This window comes from Pygocentrus nattereri, chromosome 17 (genome assembly GCF_015220715.1).
Source record: "Pygocentrus nattereri isolate fPygNat1 chromosome 17, fPygNat1.pri, whole genome shotgun sequence".
In the NCBI taxonomy this organism is placed as follows: Eukaryota; Metazoa; Chordata; class Actinopteri; order Characiformes; family Serrasalmidae; genus Pygocentrus; species Pygocentrus nattereri.
Genome location: NC_051227.1, coordinates 22,351,399 through 22,375,528, shown reverse-complemented (window position 1 = coordinate 22,375,528; position 24,130 = coordinate 22,351,399). Strand labels below are relative to the sequence as shown.

The 24,130-nt window shown below is 38.0% G+C and overlaps 1 protein-coding gene across 5 annotated transcripts in view; it reads right to left on the bottom strand.

The window, feature by feature from the left end:
• Positions 1 to 24,130, bottom strand: part of nbeab (neurobeachin b) — a 481,645-nt gene that overhangs the window by 248,172 nt on the left and 209,343 nt on the right. For 3 of the 5 annotated variants that reach the window (XM_037546398.1, XM_037546400.1, XM_037546401.1), the window contains exons 20-29: positions 21,756 to 21,879; positions 19,293 to 19,485; positions 18,114 to 19,067; positions 13,454 to 13,671; positions 12,603 to 12,756; positions 11,961 to 11,969; positions 6,341 to 6,521; positions 5,393 to 5,508; positions 3,792 to 3,899; positions 3,306 to 3,474 (exon numbers count right to left, since the gene is read on the bottom strand). In XM_037546398.1, coding sequence (XP_037402295.1) covers positions 3,306 to 3,474; positions 3,792 to 3,899; positions 5,393 to 5,508; positions 6,341 to 6,521; positions 11,961 to 11,969; positions 12,603 to 12,756; positions 13,454 to 13,671; positions 18,114 to 19,067; positions 19,293 to 19,485; positions 21,756 to 21,879 — 2,226 coding nt within the window. The remainder of the gene's footprint in view (positions 1 to 3,305; positions 3,475 to 3,791; positions 3,900 to 5,392; positions 5,509 to 6,340; positions 6,522 to 11,960; positions 11,970 to 12,602; positions 12,757 to 13,453; positions 13,672 to 18,113; positions 19,068 to 19,292; positions 19,486 to 21,755; positions 21,880 to 24,130) is intronic. The other 2 variants (XM_037546399.1, XM_037546402.1) reach the window with 1 other exon arrangement.

Sequence of the window (24,130 nt, the reverse complement as noted above, 5' to 3'; positions counted from 1 at the left end):
TTTCTTTTTGCTGAACGTTGTGGCATTTAAAATGCTGCCTCATTAAGTCTTTCCTTTCTCTCTTGGTGGTGGTGCTGTAAGAAATTGCTTTCCTATACACAGATTCAATTCTCATAAAAATTACCTTGGTGTAGGAAAGTTTTTTCATCTTTGGGGATGGCTCAGCGAAACATCTAGCACAGTATTTTATGAATTGCATATGAAATGGACACTTTAAGAAATAAATGTCAAAATGTGCTGCCATTTCACCCCAGAGAGTTACAGAACCTAATGTAAGCAAAAAACCATCACTTTGAAATAGGCGTTACGTCAACAAAAGCAGTCTTTATGACAACTGCCGCCTACTGGAATAAGCCTTTAAAAAAGTTGCCAAAACTTTACTGTAGGGCACTGTTCGTAAGGTTACATGACACCTACACAAGCTTGACAACTGACATGAATGTTTATATATGCTTATTCCAATAGGCATTATTTGCTATAAAGGTTACGTTTGCCATTTTTAATCAGAATTAGCAAAAGTATCCTTTATAACAGATAGTTATAAACAATATATGGCTATTGGAATTAAGCATTTATAAACATTTCTGTAGGGATATGTCAGTTGAGATGACAAGCTTATGCAGATGTTGTGTAGGATTATGAACAGTGACCTACAGTAAAGTGTTGCCAAATAAAGTGTTTCAATATGTTTCAGTGCATATACAGTTCTCATTTAAGCTGAGAGTCTTCAGCAAGGAACAATGAACTATATCAGCTAGGCCACATCAGCTATGCTAATATTTTTAAGAGCTGTAGTTTTTGATTACTCATGTTGAGTCTCCCTAAAGCTACACAGCTAACCCCAGCCATGCAGATGGGATCTCATGGCCAGTTGTTTCCCAGATGCTGCGCTGCTATGATGAATATTCATGGACTGCTATTAACAAGGTCAGCAAGGCCTGATGCAGATAAAGAAAGCGTCTGGATGCCGGCTTGGGTACACTCATCTGCCACATGCTGTTTTTATCCAATTTTTTTTTTTTTTTTGCCTGAAATTTATGAGGACGCCACAGCGGCCTCTCTCTCTCTCCTCTTTTCTCTCCCTCCCTCTCTTATAGCCTCTATGATCCCATTCTCCTCTGCTGGATTGCCTGCCTAATGGCCACTGACAGTTAGAGCTCGAAATAGCAACATCAGCCCCTCTGTCCCCATACTCCAGCTTTGTCCATTTTTCTCTCTTCCCTCCATACTTTCTGCATGTCCCTTATTCTTTCCTCCACCCAGCCTCTACTGAAGCTGACTTCATTCCCCACCATCTATTCCAACATCTTAAAACTGAGAGGAAAAAAAATCCTTTGATAAACCTGTCAGATCCCATCAGCACTTCTCCACTTTTAGGTGAAGTGTGACTGACGTGCTCAGCTGAACTCCTCCACGCTCTCACAAGTTAAGCTCCTTGCAGCATAATTACCAAAAAACGTGTGAAATCTAGATGGTAGAGGCAATGGAGCTGAGGAGTGAGAGAGACAGAAGATGACGGCTCTCCAAAATCACAGAACACTGAAGTACTGCCACTCCAGCATGCAGCACGGCACTGAAAGCAGGCCTGTCGCTGTGGTCAGCACACAAATTTTATAAAGACGAAATTATTTTTCTTTTATATGAAAATGAAACACTACTAAATTATGACAAAAAGTTTTCTTTACAAAGTATTCTAAGTGGAAATGAATGCTGATTGATTTTGATGACTTTTGCACCTTTTATGTTTTATTTTCTCTCCAATATGTAAAATCCAGCAAACAAATAGTACTTGTGCATTGAAATGTGCAGAAGCGTGCTCTCTGCAGAGGATGCATTTATTTTCACTTAAGAAAATGAGTCATTTGACCAGGGGTGCCCAAACATGTGTATATGACTGTACTAAAAACAAAATATAAAGCAATGAGATAAGCAACTAGGCCTATTAAAATAACTAAATCCAGGTTTGTAGTACTGAGTCGTAGCAGTTTTATCACATTTCCACTTACCTTGATTTCAGGAGCGCTACACAAATTCTATAACATAAACAACTAAAAATGAACTGAAGGACAAATTTGAAAACAAATTTAAAAAAATGTTGAATGTAAGAAGTAGTAGGAATTGAAACCCAGATTATTTCACTGATGTCTAGAGTTAATCTCGCAGTTCTACATCTCCAAAAATGTCAAATGCACACCCAGTCCCTGAAATCAATAACCTAAAGCCTATCAGTTCAGTTCAGAATTCAAGTGGTAATTCAGATGGTATGAATTATAAAAATACATAAAAAATTTAGATTTTTCCAGTTAAATTTAGATTTCAAGTAAAGTTAAAGTTTAGTAGATGTCTCTTAAGTTTGAGACTGGGCCAATTAACCATAAAGGCATTTCTTCATTAACTTTTTTACTCATCTTTACTAAAATGCCAATAACTATGAAGCTCACTACACAGTCTTAATGTGGTTCTTTAAGGGTTTTACTGAGTGCAGTGGTCGTGGTTATATTTAGAACTTTGAACAATTAAAGAATGATTTCATTGCATAATAGTTGTTTGCACATCAGAAAATGGTTCTTTTAATGTGTGGCATTTTTATTGTACGGCGGTAAACTCCACAGACTTAGGATGGTTATTGTTTTTATATTCTCCATTACATAAATAATAATAATAGTAATAATAATAATATTGTTATTACATATCTACATATCTACCTCACTATATCTACACGATATCCCCATGATGAAAAACAAGTACATAGTTCTTTTAATTCTGGGGATTTGGAGACTTCTGTAACTAAAAGTGTAACTAAATGCAACATGTGGATGCAATTTTGATGTGCAGGTTGAGCTTCGGATGTGGATGAATGTGAGCGTGTTGGCAGATAATTCAAGGGGAACTCAATCAAAACTTGGTGGAGGATGTGTCTTCTGAGTATATGAGTGAATTATCTACTCTATTGTCTTCATATTTTCATCAGTATAATGTTGTCACTAAACAACTGGACCTTCTTTCTGAGGCTGTGCATGACATTTTTAATAGGTAAAGATGTTTGACATAGTTCAAGAAGCTGCCACAAATTCTGACATGACACCTCGCAGCAGTGCACACTCACTTTACTTTTTTTGCTGCTTTTTTTCAATTTTAACATAAAGCCTTTACAGTGCAGCACTAAAGAGCACCCTTTGAAAGACTTCATATGAGTTACAGAAGCATTTTTTGATACTATGTATAATTTTGCTAAGAGTATATTAGGGCATTCCTTTTAATGAGTTCAGACCATCATGAATATCTTAGCATTTGTGGAGCAGTACCAGTGCTGGTGGGGGAGTTAATTTCTTGCCGAATGCTCCTCCCTGATTGGCTGATGACCCTGGCCGTCTCCCGCTGCGGCTCCAGGATGTCCCGGTACTTGGACACCATCAAGACAGAGATGAAGTAGACCACAGCCAGAGCCAGGAACTGAGCCTGCTTACCGTCATCCTACACAACACACACAACACATCAGGAAAACCAGCAGCGACACTGTTTATCTGGAACTGTGGATCCCTACTTGAACCTCATAGTCAAGAGAGACGGATGCTGCTCTGCATTTCAAAACCAAGTTTGGGACAAGGTCAAATGAGGAAGCGTTACTCTTTCTTGGAATACTTTCTTTTTAAATCAAATGATGACCCTAAATATTAGCAGACATAAACCAAGAGCAAGCCAGGAAAGATATAATCAGAATAATATAAACACATCCTTTATAGGCGAGTGTACTAAAAAAGCGAGTGTTTGCTCAGTTCCATTTTACTTACAACGTCGCGGAAAACAACAGCACGCAGACGATTGATGTCCACATCCTGCAACAGGCGGTCCGGGTCCACGATGGGGGAAAGGTTACCAGGGAAATTGTCTATAGAAGTCTGAAGCAGAAAAGCAGGACAATATTACACCACTTTTCATAAGTCTCCCAGTAAAACTATACTATAAACTATACTTGCTTTCAGAGCCTGAGTGATAAAACATGTTGAGGCCGAATGGGCTAAAACATCTGATAACCAATATCAATCGATGTATTTTAATATCAACATTTTTTGTTTTTGATTTTATCCTCCATTAGTTACACAGTCATATGTGTATGTGCACCTTGGTCAAGTGTTTTGTTGATTGAGAGTGGAAATAAGTTAACACATTAACATAACACTCTACAGAGAACACACTTCTGCACATCTTACTGCACACTTACTGTTTATTTACTGAACTGTACATGGCAAAAAACATGTGGCAATGTGTACAAAGGTTATGGCACATTTAATATTCAGTTATTTGTTCAGAAATGTAAAACTTAAACTTTAAGCATATGACTGTAAGATTGTTTAGACTGATATGTCAGTTGCCAACTGTGTATTTGTTAAATACTTCAAACTAAAATAAACAGGAGAAACTGAGTCCTAATACAATACTGTAGCATTGCTTTGGTTTCCGTTAAGTAACTTTTTTCTTCTTAATTTTTATGAATTCATAAGTATCATAGCATGTGATTCTCATTAAGTTTGGTTTGAATTCATTTTACATGCTTTCTAACCATTACACTGTTTTAATATTTTTAATTTTGCACTTTCAAGTAGCTCAGCTGTCTTCTAAAGGTTTCTTTCAATATTGAATCGTTAACCTATATATCAGTCAAGGTCTAAAACGAATAGAATAAAAGTTTTTTTTTCTACTTTTCACAACAGTTCAAACATTTGGAATCACAGTTTTCAATCATATAGAACCAGTTCTGCTGAAGACACGTGTAAAATGCTTCTATTACAACAGCACTATTTACAGGTTTTAAACTATTTGTAGGAAGTCTGTGAGACTGTGAATCTATAATAAGAAAACTCCATAACAATAAGACTGAACTTATAATGCAATTAATATTACAATCTCACATTTATGTATATAGCTGCTGTCGGAAGAAAACCCTGTATCTACAAAATGATGACATTACAGGAGAAGGAAAAAATACACTTTACTTTTAATGTAAGTCAGTGGAACCAGACTTTTTGGGCTGTTTCTTTTGGTCCATTCTTCATGAATTTTATACATAAGGTAAAGGCCTAAAGGTATTTTCAAATTATGTCAAAAACTGAAAAACAACAAAAATGGAGATAGAAGGTTTTCTTCTGACAGCAGCGATGGTGTCAACAATCTACACTGGTTACGTTTTTATGAATAAATGATTCATATGATAAGTCAGTTCAAACTCTCGAACATTAATGTGACCTATGATCATGTATTTTTGCTTGTAAAGTATATGACATTAGAATAAGTACAAATATGTTAAATTCAATCAACAAATTATTTTATATATATATTACTAAGCAGTCTCGTTAGGAAGTGTGAAAAGGGAGGGATTTAGAGAGGTGGACACCTTGCTGGTCACCCCTGTGCTCTCCTGAGGCTTCATGCTGGACAGAGAAGATTTAAATCCCCTGTCTCTCTGACGCTGTCTGCACTCCAAACAACTCCGCACAGCAACGCAACACACTGAGAGAGAGACAGAGGGAGACAGAAAGACAGAGAGAGACAGACAGACAGAGAAAGACAGAGAGAGACAATGAGAGAGAGAGAGAGAGAGAGAGAGAGAGAGAGAGAGAAAGTTCAAAGGGAAAAAAGTTCAATGTGTCATGTAATGATAAGAAAATCTTCAATATAGTATACTTAGATGCATATTTTGTACTTTGTGCTGTAAAAGGCAGGAATCACTGTGGTGAGCTTTCAGCTGTTAGAGTAACCAGAAAAATATGGAATCATCAATTGAAAATGTCATTTTCCCTCTCTGGTTATGAAAGTCCATTGCTTTGCATCAGTCCATCTCAGATGAGCTTTAGCCCAGAGAAGTCGGCAGCGTTTCTGGATATTGTTGATATTTGGCTTTCATTTCACTATTATCTGGAGTATTCCCAAGCTCATATGGTCATAATTATAAAAGAATCATGCCAGTTTTAACACAGTACCATCTGAGAGATTGAAGGTTAAGGGCATTATTGTATTTCAGCCTTGTCTTTTATGCACAGAGATTTCTCTGGATTCCATGACTTGTTTAATAATATTCTGCAACATAGAGGGTGGAATACCTAAAGTCCTTGCAAATGCTTGCTCAAAAACATAATTCTCAAACCCAATATTTTGGAACATTTTAGGTATCAGTTTCAGAATGAGAGTATATTCACAAAAAATGAAGCTTAAAACATTCAATAATTCTACTCTCTGTTACTATTTGAGCTCTACCTATTGCGTTTGTAGGTTAGCTCAGATTTTCTCTGGTCAGGACATTTTTCTCTTAAAACCATCTGTAAACAGACACACATGCACTCACCAAGTCTGAGGCACTGGCGCATTAGTCCTCCAGATGACATGTTCTTCTCAGCCTCAATCTCGCTGAAGTTGAGGGAGCTGGCGAACACCAGCACATCCACCATGGACATGAGTCGAGACAGGAAAGTCACCGCCATGTCAGAGGACATGCCTTGGGTCACCTCAATCCCTTCCAGCTCAGACTAGCATTCAAACACACACACACACACACACACACACACACACACACACACACACACACACAAATTCAGATCTTCACAATCTATCAACAATCAACAATACACAATACTGCTGCCTCTGATACACCTGTACCCTCAGTATCTGAATCACTGCTGTTCTTCCAACCAAATAATATCTTGTCAGTGGTGGTCTTATGGTGGTCCTGTTCCACTAAGTGTAGAGGAAGGCTAATTGTGCAGATGGACTACAGTCAGTCAGCTAACGGCATAGGGAGAACACTGATCAGTGTTCACTGATAAAATGGCCAATCTGTGGATAATTAAGAATTTCTGTTATTTTATATAGAACAACATATAATCACTATCATATATCTTATAACATATGTCTCCTTAACGCAACATGTACCTCTGAAAAAGTAACTTTATAGAAGAGGGCAAAAACATTCTGAGCTTAATGTGAATTGTTTTTTCAGCGTGATTTTGCAGCATTTTTATCATGACATTTTCACACAATTGTGGACATCTATTGTGATCATATGATGTAGAAAATTCTACATTTTATTTGGACAGCAATGATATACAATGCAGATGTATATACTCTAATGGAGACAACACTCTCAGAAAAAAAGGCTACTAAACTATCACTGGGGCAGTACACCTCTCAGTACCTTTAGTCAGGGAACATAACTGTACCATACTCCAATAAGTTGTAATGACTCTACACATCTCGTCTCATCTCCAGGTTTTTTATTTTATTGTTCTGTTGTAAAACATTAGGTTATAAAAAGGTATAATTATGTACTTTTCACCTGGAAAAAAAAATTACAAATTTGGACCTTAAAACCACTGTTTTACCTTTGAGGGAACATATACATTGTTTTTACTGTGATCATTGAAAAATACCTGCAGAGAACCTTTATTTCTGACAGTGAATGAAAGTATTATAATCAAGTATTATTTCAAATACTTTGAAACAATATTATGAATCGACCTAAAGATGTGATGTCATTTTTAAATGCAATGTATTATGCATGTTCATTTTATCACCACTATATGCAGTCACTTTAGTATTATCTACAGCTCTGTTCACCTGGAATTCCTTCATTTCTGATGTTGCACAAGACTAAACTAGACATTAGTATCTTTTTACACATTTAACTGCGATCACGTAGGTTTTATTTTATTAAAAAACTAATGCAAAGTTTTAAAGGATACTGTTAGTACGCCATCAGAAAAATACTGAGCAGATACAGTTTTTGTTTATCAAGCAATGTAAACGTACCCTCAAAGGTACATCAGTGGTTTTAAGGTCCAACTATTTACCTTAAACAAGTTTTCCCAGGGAAAAGGTACATATTGTAACCTTTTCACAACCTAATATACTAAATCAGAACAACAAAATAAAAGGCCTGGAGACAAGCCAAGGTGTATGGAGTCAATATACCTTCAAAAAATAAAAACCTCAAAGAAATATGGTACAATTATGATCCCTAACTAAAGGTACTGAAGACTGAGGGAACCACCCCTGTGACAAGAGGGGTACCACTCCAAAGACAGACAGTTTTTCTGAAACTGTATAGCTAATAACCTGGGCATTCAATCATTTCACTCAGCGTGAGATAATAATTTCACAAATGTGAAACATCAAGCTAAAGTATGGTGATGAAGCAGCCTTATGCCAGCGGTAAACTTCAAATGAAAACAACTGTAGAAGCACAATTACGCCTTTTTGGCCAAAATAACATGATAGTTTAAGTTTTTTAATAGTGTTGACTATTAAACGGAAATCCTAATTATCACAGTGTTTGTTCTGAGACCTCCCACTGACTGTGATTACTCCTGATCATAACAGTGTTTGGTTCTGAAACCTCCCACTGGCTGTGATTGGTCTTAATCACCATGGTGTTTGTTTTGAGACCTCCCCCTGACTGTGATTGGTCCTAATTACCACAGTGTTTGTTCTGAGACCTCCCGATGACTGTGATTGGTCTTAATCACCATGGTGTTTGTTCTGAGACCTCCCCCTGACTGTGATTGGTCCTAATTACCACAGTGTTTGTTCTGAGACCTCCCGATGACTGTGATTGGTCTTAATCACCATGGTGTTTGTTCTGAGACCTCCCCCTGACTGTGATTGGTCCTAATTACCACAGTGTTTGTTCTGAGACCTCCCGATGACTGTGATTGGTCCTAATCATAACAGTGTTTGGTTCTGAGAGCTCCCCCTGGCTGTGACTGCTTCTAATCACCATAGTGTTTGTTCTGAGACCTCCCCCTGACTGATATTGGCCCACAAGTCACAAGGTCACCTGCATCACTACATGGAAGGAGCCTCTGTAAGTGTGTACATAAGTTCTTTGTAGTTTTACTGACAACAGTGTGTTTGGCTGTTGTTCTAGTTTAGTTCTTTTGTTGCTGAAAGTACACTGCCAGCTTTGTGCAGCCATTCAGACTTTTCACTTTGTTCCACACAAGCGAATCTCAGGTCTGGCACTTCGTGTTAAAAATGGATGTCAAAGTTCTCTCACAGTGATTAGTTCCACCTCTAAGAGAACTTGGGAGTGTACTGAATGACAACAACACCCTCAGAAAAGTTTACAAAGCAAATTGTTGTTGCTCTCTATATAGTTATGCCTTTCAGTTCTGCTATGAATGATGATACAAAAACAGCCATTGCTGTTTTCCTCTTCTTCCTTGGCATGCTGGAGCTTTCGATTTGTTTCCCTTTATTAGCTTGCTGTGCTAAGCTGGAACCATAAAGTGTGAAAAAATACATTTTCTTTGCAGATCTCTGGGTAATTGTACCACATTAGAAGTGAAAGGAGACATAGAACACAACATTTTTGACAACACATGAACATTCTCATTTACACAATGCCCATACAGTGATTGAATGCTAACAGCAGACATGCAGTGATGAGTGGGAAGACCCTGATGTTGTTTTTCTAGCTGAGCCAGGAAAGTGTAATAGTATAAAGAGTGGGTGATACGGCAGAAAATATAACACCTTAACACTTGGAGACATTTTTATGATACAGAAAAGTTTGAGAAGCATAAACAGCAGGAAAAACAAACAATTGGTAAAAAAGTTAATACTGGAATGACATTCAGCTCCTTACTATGGGGTTCATATATCACTGCTGTCAGAACAAAACCTTTTTAGCCCCCAAGTAATGTTGGGCCATTTCTTTTGGTCCATTCATCATGAAATTTACACAAAATGTGAAGTTCAACAGGCAATTTCAAATTATGTAAAAAACTGAAAAACGACAAAAACTGTGGTCAGCAGCGATATACTGTTGTTTTTTTACAGGCTCTCTATAACGGGTATAAGTCATTTTAATGATACATGCAGTTATTCAGTGTTCTGAACATACCCACTATATGCTCAGAAAAGGGTACTGTGACATTTATCCCAATAGTGATGAAAATATCAAGAAGGTCTGGACTCTCAGTCTGACATGCACTGCCAGCCTATTGATGACGTCAGTGCCGCTTTGCCACAACCGTGCTTTTGTCGGTTTTACGAGAAAAAACTGCGAACCACATACTGTTGGGGAATAAGAGTTGCTCTGAACACATATTAATGTTTCCATACTGGTAATAAGGTAATTAAATATGGAAATTTTGATTAAAATAGAACTTATTATGGATTCTAGGAGGTACAGTACAGTCAGTGTAGTACTCATTACTTTTGCTGTCTTGTCAACATTGTCACAACCTACTAGAAAGGTGTCAGACAATGTTGTCATAACTTTCTGAGGAATTACATTTCAACATTGTGACAACGTTTAAAAAGCACTAAGCAGACAATGTCATGGGCACCAAAACATACATCGTCACAATGTAACTCTATTTGCAGAGCTGTCCATGGTTTTGCTTCCTAATGGGAATTGGCTTGATGGTTGCCATTAGAGGCCATTAGGAAACAAACAAATATATCTGGAATCAGTCCCATAATACCTGATTAAACAATCAGAATCCTTTGCACTGTGATATCAACACATTAGGAAAACACAGAATACCATTAGCAACTAAAACCACCAGGAACCAACAGACACTTTTAATGGGTTCTATGACTTTTTCAACAGACTGCAGGGTGTAATTCTCTTGCCATGTTACGGATGAAAAATAGATTAAGTGATGATATCGTTAAGCACCAGGAGCCAAAAGTTATCGGGGAGTTGGGCCGCTTCTGCCATTGTGGCACAGAGTGCATGTACACTTACATCACTGGGGCTGAGAGCATCTGGCTGAGAGTGCATGTCTGCAGCCAGACTTTATTGAAAATATCGGCATGATGCCCATCTCTAGGATAAAGACTGTCTAGCAGGCGTTGTGCTGCCTGTTAGCTAGTTCTGGTGCAGCACCCACCTGACCGATAAGACACCACACCCGCCTCTCTCTACCACAGGAAATGAAGTGCCAAAGTAAGCAAACTGAAAAAACAGCACTACAAAAATGGTATCCTGGCTCATCATAAATCTAGTGAACATGTCAAATATTTGTAATTATAATAATACTATAAGATTATTCTATTTATTTATAGATTGTTTTACCTAAAATATGACTACATATAATTATTTAGAAATAGGTTGCATAATTAGTACCACTTTACTGAAGAGCAGTGTTCATGAGGCTATACAACACCAATGTAAGTCTTTCATGATTGAAATAAACTTACATAGACATTTGTATCTTATAAAGTATCTTTATAAGAGTCCCTTCTTGAAATAAGGCCTTATAAGAGTTTATATCAGTTGTCATTGAGGGCTTAGGTAGGCGTCATCTGACCTTATGAATACTACTCTTATTTAATCTTATTTACATTATATAATCTTAAATACTGAATAATCTTATGCTATATTTACAAGAGTAACATAATTAATAATATGAGAAATAATATATTTTTGAAGGTTTTTAAGGTGATTTCACTTGCAGAGACATCATTTTTTGCATGGACAGTTGTACTGATGGCATTCATTTTATTCATGTGGACGTGTACTCACTTCAGCCAAATAGATTCCATGTAAAGACTGATGCTCTAGCTGTCTATCGACTGCCGCTTCCCACTTTACTCGTCCATCAGCTACACACTAAACTTTTGATCAACTGCCCCGACTCTGAGAATATTAAATACTGTGCCATGAAAACAACTGCTCACAAAACTGACTGGCATCACTCTTCCGTGCTCGAGAGAACAAATGAATATTAATGCGTTGTCTACTGTAGGACAAATGAAAACAAAATAATGAACTTGCTGAACAGGACAATTTAAATGTTTTGGGTGGAAACAGTCATTTTTAGGCCGTTTCTGTATATGGAAAAATAAGCAACTGAATATAAATATGAGCAATGGCATTTACAGATGAGGTTTTGGCACTATGACTATGAAAGTATAAACAAGCAGAAACCAAAGAGAGAATAAAGATTTATACTAACCTTGGTGCTCTGAAGGACACAGAAAATAGCAAAGGAAATAAAACAGAATTAGCAGCACCACAACACCAGAATAAAGCATGTTAAGAAGATCATCACTAATTGGCACTTATTATATTATTATTATTATTATTATTATTATTATTATTATCACTTAATATACATATTCAAAATGCAGTATAGTAAGGAAAAATGCCACAGAACTTGTTCTGATTGGTCAGATGCTATACCTTGGATAAACAGGTTATTTTCATATATATATATATATATATAATTTTGTAATTAAGACCAACTTGTTGCCCATTGGCCTCATTCATTTGAAATTTTTCTTCGTATTTGTGCTCAGATAAGCTCAGAGCACAAAAATATGCACATTACTGGGTTGGACTTTTTTAAATATAGAAGAAATAGCCATGTTCTTTCCTCCAAAAACTATTAAACCAGCATCTAATCATGCTGAGAGAGAATGAAATCATAGCCTCCATACACCATATTGTTAAAGACATCATGCTAATTTGTGACTTCCTAGCTTCTGTGCCTCCTTAGTGACGACAGCATGTTTAGTGGAGCTAGTCTAATAAACAGTTAGAACTTTATACATGCACTACTGGCTGACCACCAGAAGATGGTGCTAGAACCACTTACAGAAGGTGAGGTAGCAGCAGAGAGCAGAGGCAGTATTCCTCCACAAGCGATGATGATGTTGTCCACCATCTGAGAGATGAGGTGTATAGTGTTGTGCACAAAGATGATGTTTTCATTGCTGTTCACAAAATCCATGACTGACTTGGTGGAGTGGCTGTGTGTGAGACAGAGAGAGAGAGAGAGAGAGAAAAGCAAAAGTGAAAGAAAAAAGTGAGAGATGTAAGGAGGAAACAATAGTGAGAAAAAGAGAGCAAAGATGGAAAGTGAGAGAAAGAGAAAGAGAGGGGAAATATAGAAAAAAGAGAAAGAGAGAGTGAAAGACAGAAAACAGCAAGTGAGAGAAAAAGAGAAAGGGAAAGAGTGAAGACAGAGAGAGAGAAAGAGAGAGAGAGAGTAAAAAGTGAAATGTAAGACATGGGAGATGAAGAGAAAAAGAGAGAGAAAATGGGAGAGCAAAAGCAAGATGGAGAGTGAGACACAGCGCATGAAAGAGAGAGTGCAAAAAGAGGCAAGAGAGAAAGAGAGAGAGAGCAACAGCAAGACGAAGAGGGAAAAACAAAGCAAAACAAAGAGAAAAAGCAAGAGAGATATAAGGAAAGATAGAGAGAGAGAGAGAGAGAGAGAGAGAGACAGAGGAGAGAGCAAGATAGAGCAAGAGAGAGAGTCAGAAAGGTGGGGGGGGGGTCTATTATATTTTATTCCTTCCATAATTAATGTAGTAATTACACGTCAATGTCAAGCTTCAGTATAGTGCATTATGTCAATTTTATCACCAATAATTTAGTTATTACACTGTAATAACCATTGTACATTAAAATTCCATATGACTGATGAAACGAGACGCCACTGACCTTCTCCACACATGGACGTCTGCCTCCAAGGCAAAGAGCAGGTCTGTGAGTAAGCGCTGGTGCATGGGAGACCATTTGAATTCTGGGATGCGGAACATGGTGGTGCGGGGTCCGGGGCTGAACTGGCGCCGCTGCTCTTCCGTCATGGGCATGGCCCTGAATCCCAGGTCCACTCGCACGTCCCTGTCCATGTGAACACCTGCTCGCCCGTGAACACCCTGAAAGCACAGGAGTTTCTCAACAGCGTACAAACAGAGGCCTTTTGAAGAATCTTCAGACGGCTGCAGAGAAATGTTAGGTAAAATGTTAATAGCACTGTGTTGAGCTCATTCTGGCAAAAACTCTTATAAAAATTCATAAATGTCTCTTTGAGTCCTTTTAAGGACAATCAGTTTATGTGTTACTGCTTTAAACTTTGACATCCATACTGACTGAGATGTGGGGAAACAGTAGTGATCTAATGATTACAATCCAGTGCTCTTCTGAGGGTCTCTCACTTATTGTGGAGTCCATGGCCACAGACTAAACTAGGCATATGGGTGCATCCTAAGTAAAGAGGGTGGGGAGGGGAAGGCCAAATGCTATGGATGCACCCAGTCTCAAATCACTGGGTTTTTCTTCTGAAGTCACTTATTAAGTCTTGTGCTTGTTATTTTTGGAGTTTATTTTGAGTGCCGGCACAGCAAGTGCTGAAAATGTCCTTTTTGACACATTTCTCTATCTGAGCCAAAACAATCTGTGTGGTACATAATTAGAGCTCTGCATAATCATACACATAAAAAATATGGAATAACTGGTGGAACACTGACCTCAGAAGTGTGCCCAACCCTGAAAATATGTTTACTGTCACACCACTACAAAATGCAAGAGAACAATGATACAATGACCATCATTTATATTAAGCATTAAATGTGTTTACATGCACTCAAAAATAATCCGATCATAATCAGACTTCTACAGTTATCTGATTATTCAAGTGGTCATGTAAACAGCACACTCTGATTGCTTAGACTAAAATAAGGTCTAGAAATCTGAGAAAGAAATTCAATAAAGAGAGCTGGATTGTAGCTCAGTACTCAGGTTTCTCAGTGCGTGTGAACTCTTGCTCTGATTTCTTTCAGATTTCTCAGTCTGCACATGTGCGAAACAGACTGCTGTATTGAAAATAAGTAAGCAGTGCTGGCGTAAGATGGCAGCAAATCACTTTTGAAGTGACACTGAAACCAACTACATGCTTGACGAAATAAAGGATTCAAATATTCTTCATCTTCTAGATAATGTATGCTCATATTTTCAGGTAATGTGGTGCATGTTTTTAAAAAAAAAGCAGAGGTATGAAGTTTGAGTTTCAAGTTATGTTTACGTCACGTTTTCTTCTGTGACTTTAATGTCTGGTTGCAAAGCAGAAATCTGATTGCATATAAATTGGACTAGTGACAAAATCCTATCTGGACTAGTGATTTTCTGCTGTTACCGGATTATTAAGTGTATGTAAACGCACTCAATGTTTCCCCATAAATGTGAAAATCCTTTAGATAGAACCATTTAAAGGGACCGCATCCTACAGGGTTCTTGTATTTTGTTTCTTTCTCCAGAGCTCCACTTATTATGTTTACTTGATTTTACAATTATATACAAAAGTATGAGCGCCCCTGCTCTAACTGAAATTAAGTGAACACATCCTCTACAGAGAACATATTTTAGCACATTTTAATTCACAATTACTGTTTATTTGCTGAATAACATATTGGTGAAAAAAAATACGGCCTGTGCAAAAGTTATGGCATGTTTTATATTTTGTGTTTTGTTTTTTTTTATATTAGACTAAATATATTCTGGCTTAAATAAATTGTGAATTGCATAAATTGTGCAATAAAATGCATAAAAATGACAAACTTAGAAATATCACTTAGAAAGTCAATAAAACCTGCAATTTGACTAGGACTGTTCAACATTTTGCATACAACAGTATGTAACAAAAACAGCTATAAGTTGGTTATTTTCAGACTCTCTTTATCCTTAAAAATTAAAAAGGTTGTTTCTGTTACTGTGCCTTTAAAACCAATGTATGTATATTATCTTTGTTCTGATTGGCTGGCCTGTACTCCACCTCTTTCAAAAAGCAATCCAGACTGTATTACTCCTTATAACTTTTGTGTCATTTTATATGTGTATATTTGTAAATATGTGGGCTTTCATGGCATCACAAAAAGAGATAATTTAAAACATTTTTCCACGCTTCATGTAGGTGTACTGGGGACTGAAAGATAGATTTTGGAATTTGAACAATGTGTCTACATATTACATTATACTCTTTTATTTAAGAAAAAGGGTTTTCTTGGTTTCTAATATAATAAGACAACCACCAATACGTAGCCCCAAAATGAGCCTTAATAATATTTCCAATAATAATAATAATAATTATTATTATTATTATTATAAAATTATTTAACTACTGTTATTTCTTAATCTAAAGAAACTATTAAACTTTAACTCTTCACCATAACACCAGTCGATTGATTCATTGATATATTCATTGCTATGAATGCCAGGGATGCATCATTTCTGTGCATTTCATCAGCAGCTCAGACTGCTGACTGTATGCAGAAACACTGCCTGCCTGCCGAACTAATTCAATCTGCCGCCCTCACACCACTCAACACTCCTCACACTGAACAGAAACACTCAAATACAAATAAGAAACTGAAAAGCATCCCTGCCTCTGGGGACATCCACTAGAAACCACCAGCAGAGGGTCCTTAGAAAAACAAGGCAGTGCACTTTAAGAATCTGTCCCTGCTGACAGACAGACTTCTATGACAAACTTAAACTCATCAAATATGTCACCTACGTTACGGCACATTTATTCCATATACTAATTAATCTCTGCTATACTGCACGAAGGCAGAACAGTGTGAACTGCAAAAAGGCTCAACAAAATCCGCTGTGGGATAAAAGTAGGTCAAAAACCAAAGGCCTTAAATTGGAAATGAGAAAATTATGCAACTGCAGGAAGGAACTAAAAATAGCTTCATAACCCACACATGCTCTGCTAATGCGATTTCTCTGAGAGCTGGCTGACCTTTCCTATGAGCTAAACACTAAGAAAACTGGACACATTTGTGCCAATTAAATCACGTAATATGAACAGATCCTCTTGACCTATTCCACATCTATGACGTAAGCCTATATCCCCCTCAAAAGTCGGGACTCCTGGTTTTAAGCTGATTTTAACATAAATGAGTATGTTTGGAATACGTTAACATATTAAAGATCTGATCTGGGGCCTGACTCATAAAGCATGTCTAAGGGTTAATGACTAAGTTTCAGCCTCACAAATGCTGGCTGTGATAAATCATCATGCGGGCACATAAAAGGGTGACATTTATGATGAACAGCCACTCGCAGGAAACATGAAGAGGCGTCAAAGAGCTTATTTTTCATTATGCTTTGTGAATATACAGAAAATGGAGAGCAGTGTATGTATAGCATACAACAGTAAAAAAGGCAACAATGGTCAGTGTGTTAGCGCTTACTGGAGTCATAATTGATTTAGATTTTTTAATTTATCAAATCATGTCTTTATGGTCATGGCCTTGTGCACAGGGGCTCAATCACACTGGAACAGGAAAGGGCCGTCCATAAACTGTTGAGACAAAGTTGTAAGCATTTAACTGTCTAAAATGGCTTTGTATGCTGTAACATAAACATCACCCTTCAACTTTACTGTTGGCACTATGCAGTCCAGTAGGTAGAGTTCTCCTGGTATCCACCAAACTCAGATTGTCCAGTATTCTGCCATAATGAATGCACCATGAATCAACACTCCAGAGAACACATTTCCACTGCTCCAGATTCCAGTGTCAGCCAATGCTTGGCAATGTATATGGAGATCTTAGGCCTGTGTGCAACTGCTCAGCCATGGAAACCCATTTCATGAAGATCCAATGCACAGTTGTCATACTGATGTTGCTTCCAGCATAAGTTTGGAACTCTATAGCTAATGATGCACCAGAGTATGGGAGATTTTTATGTGCTATTCACTTCAGCATTCAGCAGCCCTACTCTGTGAGTTTGAACAGTCTGCTGCTTTGTGGCTGAGGTGCTGTTGCTCCCATTTCACAATAATAGCACTTACAGATGACAGACAAATTTCACAAACTGACTTGTGGCAAAGGTGGCATCCTATGCCACTGGCATGTTTTAAGTCACTGAGCTGTTCAGTATGACCCACTCTACTGCTAATGTTGCACTGCTCTGTGTTTGATTTTATATAACTGTTAATAATGTTGCTGAAACACCTGAACTCAATATTTAGGAGGGATGTCCACATACTTTTGGCCATATATTACAGTATAAGCCTAAAGAGCCTAAACTGATTGACTGGCTGTCTTGTTTCCTAATTGTCAATACTTAAGCTGACCTGAAAAGTGGAAAGCTGGAGCTCAGAATTATGTCATTTTCAAATATGGACTATATGCAATATATACCTAAAGTAATGGGTCTTTTATGGTTAAAAATGTTTGGTGTTATTTGTGCTTATTTTTCTGAGAAGTACCAATAAGAAATTTCAAAACGCCAAACAAAGTGGTCCCCAAACTTTTGACAGACTTACTATAGATATGTAACCAAAACACACAACTCTAGTGATTGCAATCACCTGTGTGGTGGCAGTGGTCTGGATCTTCTTGATCTCTTTTTCCTTGCTATCATCAGCCCTTTCCGTGTCTGAGTTGGTGCTGGTGGCATCTATGCTATTTTTCCCTCCAGAAGCTTCTGCCTCAGCCTGCTCAGGGTTTTTGGAAGAACTTTCTGTCTGACAGGAGGAGCCAAAAGCCCCCAGACTGGGTTGGATCTTGAAGCAGTCCTCTAGAGCTACAGAGCTGGAGGCTGCATCTGATCCGCCAGTCATGTGGGCCAACAAGCCCAGGTCACTGGTGCTGGTGTGGACCTGGGGCTGTCCACCTGGAAGGGGCAAAGGCTCAGAAGGTGTTATCTCAGGTAACAAATTCTCAGCTGCACTGGTGCCCACAGGAGCAAAAAGAAAGGTGCTACTGCTGGGCACGGCATCTTTTTCTTCAGCCAATGTGATCAAAGGGCCGGTGTTTTTGTCCTCCAGGCTTGTTTTGGGCACCAAAACATCATTCACATTGTTGTTGAGCTGCTCCACAGCAGCAGAGTAGACATTGTCCAACAGGGAGTCGACCTCCACCAGGCTTCCATTGTCTGTCACTCCTAGAGTCTCCAGAGAAAGATCCATGTCATCCAGCTTGACCTCCGTAGCTTCAACCTTCTCAGCCTTGATGTCTACCAGTAGGTCATGGACTTCAACCCGCACCCCGGAGACTGGGTTCTCCACTTCAGGTCCTTTGGCCTCAGCCAGAAGGTTCCGTCCTGGTTCTGTAGTCTCAGGATCATCTGCTTCACTCTCAGGAGTCTGGGTTTGAGAATTGTCGTCTAGCTCTAGAGTGCCCTTGATGGTAGAGGCCTGTGCAGAAAGACCAGAGATGGTGCTGACCAGTCCTTTTTTACCCTTCTTGATGTTCTCCTCCTCCTGACGTTGGTACTCCTCATACATCTTGGCTAAATATTCCTTATGGGCTTCATATGTCACCTGAGGAAACAGAAACAGATGGTTTTCAGATGTGATTCATTATTTACTGCTAAATTATAAAGTATAATTATAAATCTTACTGAATAATCAACTTGCAAGGCAATGCTGCCTTGCTAACTATGATGAAACATTGAGGAAACTGTTTATTGTAACATCATGAAATTAAGTTATATTATTTATGTCCACTAGAGGGTGCCACTTTTGATCTGAGAAGTGGGTACTTACTTTAGAGTGAGCAATGGAGAGAGTGTCCACCCAAACCCGCCAGCCGCCCCACTCGTGCTTGATGGCATGGTACAGCAGGATGCGGAAGATGTTGTAGACCATCTCAGTGATCTTCTGCTCTTCTGAGTTTTTGGGGTTAATGTAGCCAAGCGAGAACATCCAGTCCTGCCACACAGAGCACTGGAGAAGACACCTAACAAAAGGAAACAGGACATAAGATGAATCACATATGGTGCACTTACAAAACGTAAAGGTACACTATCATTTTAAGCAATATAAAACCAAGCTAAGGCAAATAAATATATATAATGATGACTATACATTTTTCTTTGGGTGTGGATCTCTTGGTTTATAGAAAATCATATTTTATTTCTGTCTGCAGTGGAAAAAAAGGCTTGGGTTGAGGGAACAGACCAAAGGAAAACGAAAAGATTCAAGGGAAAAAGAAAACAGCACACATTGATTCAGATGTTTGGAATAAATATGTTCAATTTTACAAAACATTTTTATTGCAATTAAAAGTATATATTGATTTTAATATGATGTCAGTGCTAAATAACAACAAGGCTTCAAAACATTTGAAGGAAACTGAAATAATGAGATGATATTAAATATAGACATTTAGATGATAAACAGAGAAGATGTTGATTTCATAAGACTAAAAGTGAAGTTAATGGCTTAAAACTACAATTTATTTATCTTTGTTTGTCCATCAATGTTCCCTCACTACAATATCCAACATGCACTAAACAAACACATCACACACCTAGTGGGAATTCCTACCAATGTGGTGAAGAAATCCTGACTGCTAACATGACCACTGACATAGAGGCTAATAAAAACAGATGTAAAGTAGTAATGTTAGCTATCTGGCTTCATTCTGGATTGGTGGAAAAATCATTTTCAAACAGCTTGTCCTCAATTAGCCACCCCAAAGTAATTTTTCAAAAGTTCCTCCCACCTTCAATCATCAAAGCGGAATTTTCTAGCCTTTAAACTGGAAAATCTCACTCTCCAGACTAATAAAGCACATCTGTATGAAGCAATTAGCCATGTTTACAACAGATACAGTAATGTTAAAAATAATTTTGACCATAGTGAAACTTCATATTTGAGAAGTGGTAAAATCTCAAAGCAGATCACAATAAATATATTCAATAGATATTCAATATGGTCATAACCATGTTGGAAACTTATATTGAGGGAAACCTTCTGGTATCTAGTTAACAATATTTTATAATGACATGAATTATTAATATGAGAAATACTTCCAACCTTCTGAATGGCAGCATATACCCAAAGACCCTCATGAAAATAAACTAAATAAACTGTTGTATTTTATTTGCCCCAATGTTGTGGACAACAGAAAACCTGGTAACACTTCACTTGAAGGGTGTCTACATAACACATTCATTATAAGACTTCATATCAAGTTCATGAATGTTTAAATCAACATTCATAACTTTTACATTTTACATTATATTAATCTAGACATTTTACTCAAAAAACATTTTTCAAATTAAGTGAAACATCTCATTTCAACATAAAAATGACCTGGTTTTTAATATGTTTAAAGAAGACAAAGTAAAAAGTAGAAAGAATAACAAAGTGTAAACAAAGGCTTAAGAAAAAATAAGTAAAAGAGGTTGAAAGTCTAGGCAAAGTGTCAAAGTGTCAAAGGACTTTCTGTCCAAAGGAGCAAAGCCAGGTCATTTTCAATTTTGATTGTCCAGAAATGAAAACTTTCACAGAAAATAGAACAGGACTTTATGAGCATGTTAAGAAGTGTTCATGTAAGATGTTATGTAGATATTAAACATCTCTACATGCTATATCTGTCTGCAGTAGGTTTAGGTTGGAGCGATCAGGTCAGCCTGAGCTGATACAATCCCAGTCATGCCCATCATCAGAAGCTGGCAGCACTGATACATTCTCTGTGCAGCCGTCAGGGAGCGTGTGATGAGGATGCTTCCGGGAAGCGCAGAGGTGTTGTAACAGACCCGCTCAAGCGTGAAGTGTTTGAGCGTCATTTTTTGGAGCCGCTTTCTCTAATCTTAATGACAGAGAGGATGAAGTGTCATGATAAGAACCTTCACTGCACATACTGGGTGAATGATGGACGGCTTGACATCTGACAGAGCAAAGGACAGAAAGCCAGAGCGGGCTGTCATGAGACTCATCACTGACTCTGATGTGCTCATGCAGATGGGTCTGTCTGTGTCTGTATGTGTGTGTGTGTGTGTGTAGGAGTGTTGATGCATGTGTGCGCCTGCAACATCTGCCGGAAGGGAAACATGGAAACATGCTGCAAATTCAAGGATGATTTAGCGTCATGGGGGGGCCCATTAAATACTGAACATCCAAGGAGAACAATGTCCCCCATTTGCCCCCCCCACTCTGATCCATTCATCAGGTGTCTAATTGTTGTGGATGGGGGGCTGTTGAAGAGGAAGGCGCTCTCACCGTCTGTTCTCTCGGCTGTTGCTGAAGAGCTTGATCATGTCGGAGAGAAAGAGACGGCGCACCTCCATCAGCTCGGCGCTGGGCGTGGAGTTCTTCAGCAGAGTGGCCACCACCTTTAGGATCACTGGTAAACACACAGAGTTAAATAAACCATCTGCATCAGACACAGCAGCTTTACTGAAATCAGTAAGACGATACTTGAACCCTATAGTATAGCATTGCATAAACATGCTATATCATAGCAGATGATTATCCTGACAGATTTTGTTCAGTATTATAACAGTGTCATGTTACCTTTACTAATAATTGTCAAATGGCATAATGTTTGATGTCGTTACAGTTTATGTCACATGTTAATTCCTGCTGTGCTCTCTATTTAGCTGTCATGAGATCAAACATTATGACAGCTGAAGTGAAAGTGAAGGTAACATGACACTGTTATATGGATAGTACTCCAAATGACTTCACAACAGCACTGCCACCATTTGGCAGGCAATTTCAAGTGCATTCAGCAGCACTGTGGTGGTTTTTAACAAGAAAACAAAGCCATAAGAGATTCAGCAAAGCCAGTGAAACACTTTTTTGGACACTTTTTAAAATTTCTAAAGCCTAATAACCAATACATTTGATGGTTTTGCATTGATTTTAGTTGATTTGTTGCTGCAGTGACAACAAATGAAAATTGAAATCACTGTTTCTCTGTTACCTGGCACACTAAATAATACGCAAAAATAGTGCTGTACCATTAGAAGTCCCCTCATTAAAGAAGTAGGTAAAATACAAAGTATGTGGTTTTCAAAAGAATAGGATTAAGTATGTATTTATTGAGGTATATTAAAGCATCTTCTGAGGTATGCTGATCTTGTCTTATTCGCCACCTTTTTTTCCGCAATTTGTTCTACATTTAAGGCATTTCTTTAACAATTAAACTATAACATTTTGTAAATAATGTAATTAACCTGCTGCACCATTTAAGATGGAAAGGGAAATTCAAAAAAGAAGCTTCATATATGTATATGCTCATTATTTCAGACATTTTGCAATTTTAGCAGCCGCTTGTATTCATTTTAAAATCTCATGCATTGGAATTTTCTGAACTTGAGACGTGTGCAAGTTATACAGATCTAGTTCATCAATCTAGCAAATTTTCTCCCCGTAGCGTTTTCTGGGAAAGGCATCTAAAGTGTCCACATTTCTTTTAGTCTTTTTCATGGTCATTCTGGTCTATTTTTCTTGATCCTCATTCACCTGCAGGGCTATAACAGCAGCAACGGTGACAAAATAATCTCCATCAGAGCACAGAGTTACAGCTTGCCTACCAAAATGGTGATGGGCTTTCTTAATGACGCAATCAAATATTATGAATTACTGGACATTATGTGTCATTACAACTAATGGCAGCATATTACATCTCCCATGGCATGTTTATGGCAAAGGTATGTCAATGCTATGATGCTGTGGGGTCTTTAAACACTTACTGACCACTTTTTTAGAAACACCTAGTTGACCGCGTATATGCAAAGTTAGAGACGATAGCTCACCCTTTCTGCGAACAATTGTCTACTAGCACTTTATCAGCTTCTAGATATATTTGATTGGCAACATGAGGCAAAAATCACCAACACCATCGTGCCTGGAACACCTGTACCAGTGCCAAGCAAATATATCTGGTCAGCAGTGGTTCTAGGGTGGTCTCTTTCCACTGATGGATGGGGTAGTGGAGTGCTGATAATTATTGACCAGTAAATGGGCTGGAGTTAATTGTAAACCTATAAAGTTCACATATATGAAAGTTGCTTAAGCTAAAATGTGTTTGTAATTGTAACTGTAGTGCTTAATACACTAGCAACTCTGCACTAATGCTTTTTATATGTAAAAACGTGCATGAGCCTAAGCGCACAGTTTGCATGGACCATGCAAACTACCGCCAAACACACTGTTATAGGACTATGTACTTCTCAGCATGTCCAGAGGATCTGTGGAGTGATGCAGGCATCCATGTGACCTCACATAGACTAATCACAATCATGAGAAGGTCTCAGAACAACAACAGTCAGCACACACTGCACCAAAAACTCCCAAAAAAAGGTCTCAGACTTTCACTCGGGTGATACCCTTCTTGTCATTGGGGTGGTACTCTCAAGGGTACTCAATACCTTTGGGGAACATAACTGCACCTCATTGCAGTTATATTTTTCAAAAGCTACTGACTCCACACACCCAGGCTGTTTTCCACCCTTTTGTAAATGATCATCTGTTTTAAAACATTAGGTCCTGAAAAGGCACAAATATGTAATAGAAGGGGGAAATTGGGTACACAAAAGGTACACAACTGGATGTTAAAACTGTTGTACAGTACTGTGCAAAATTCTTAG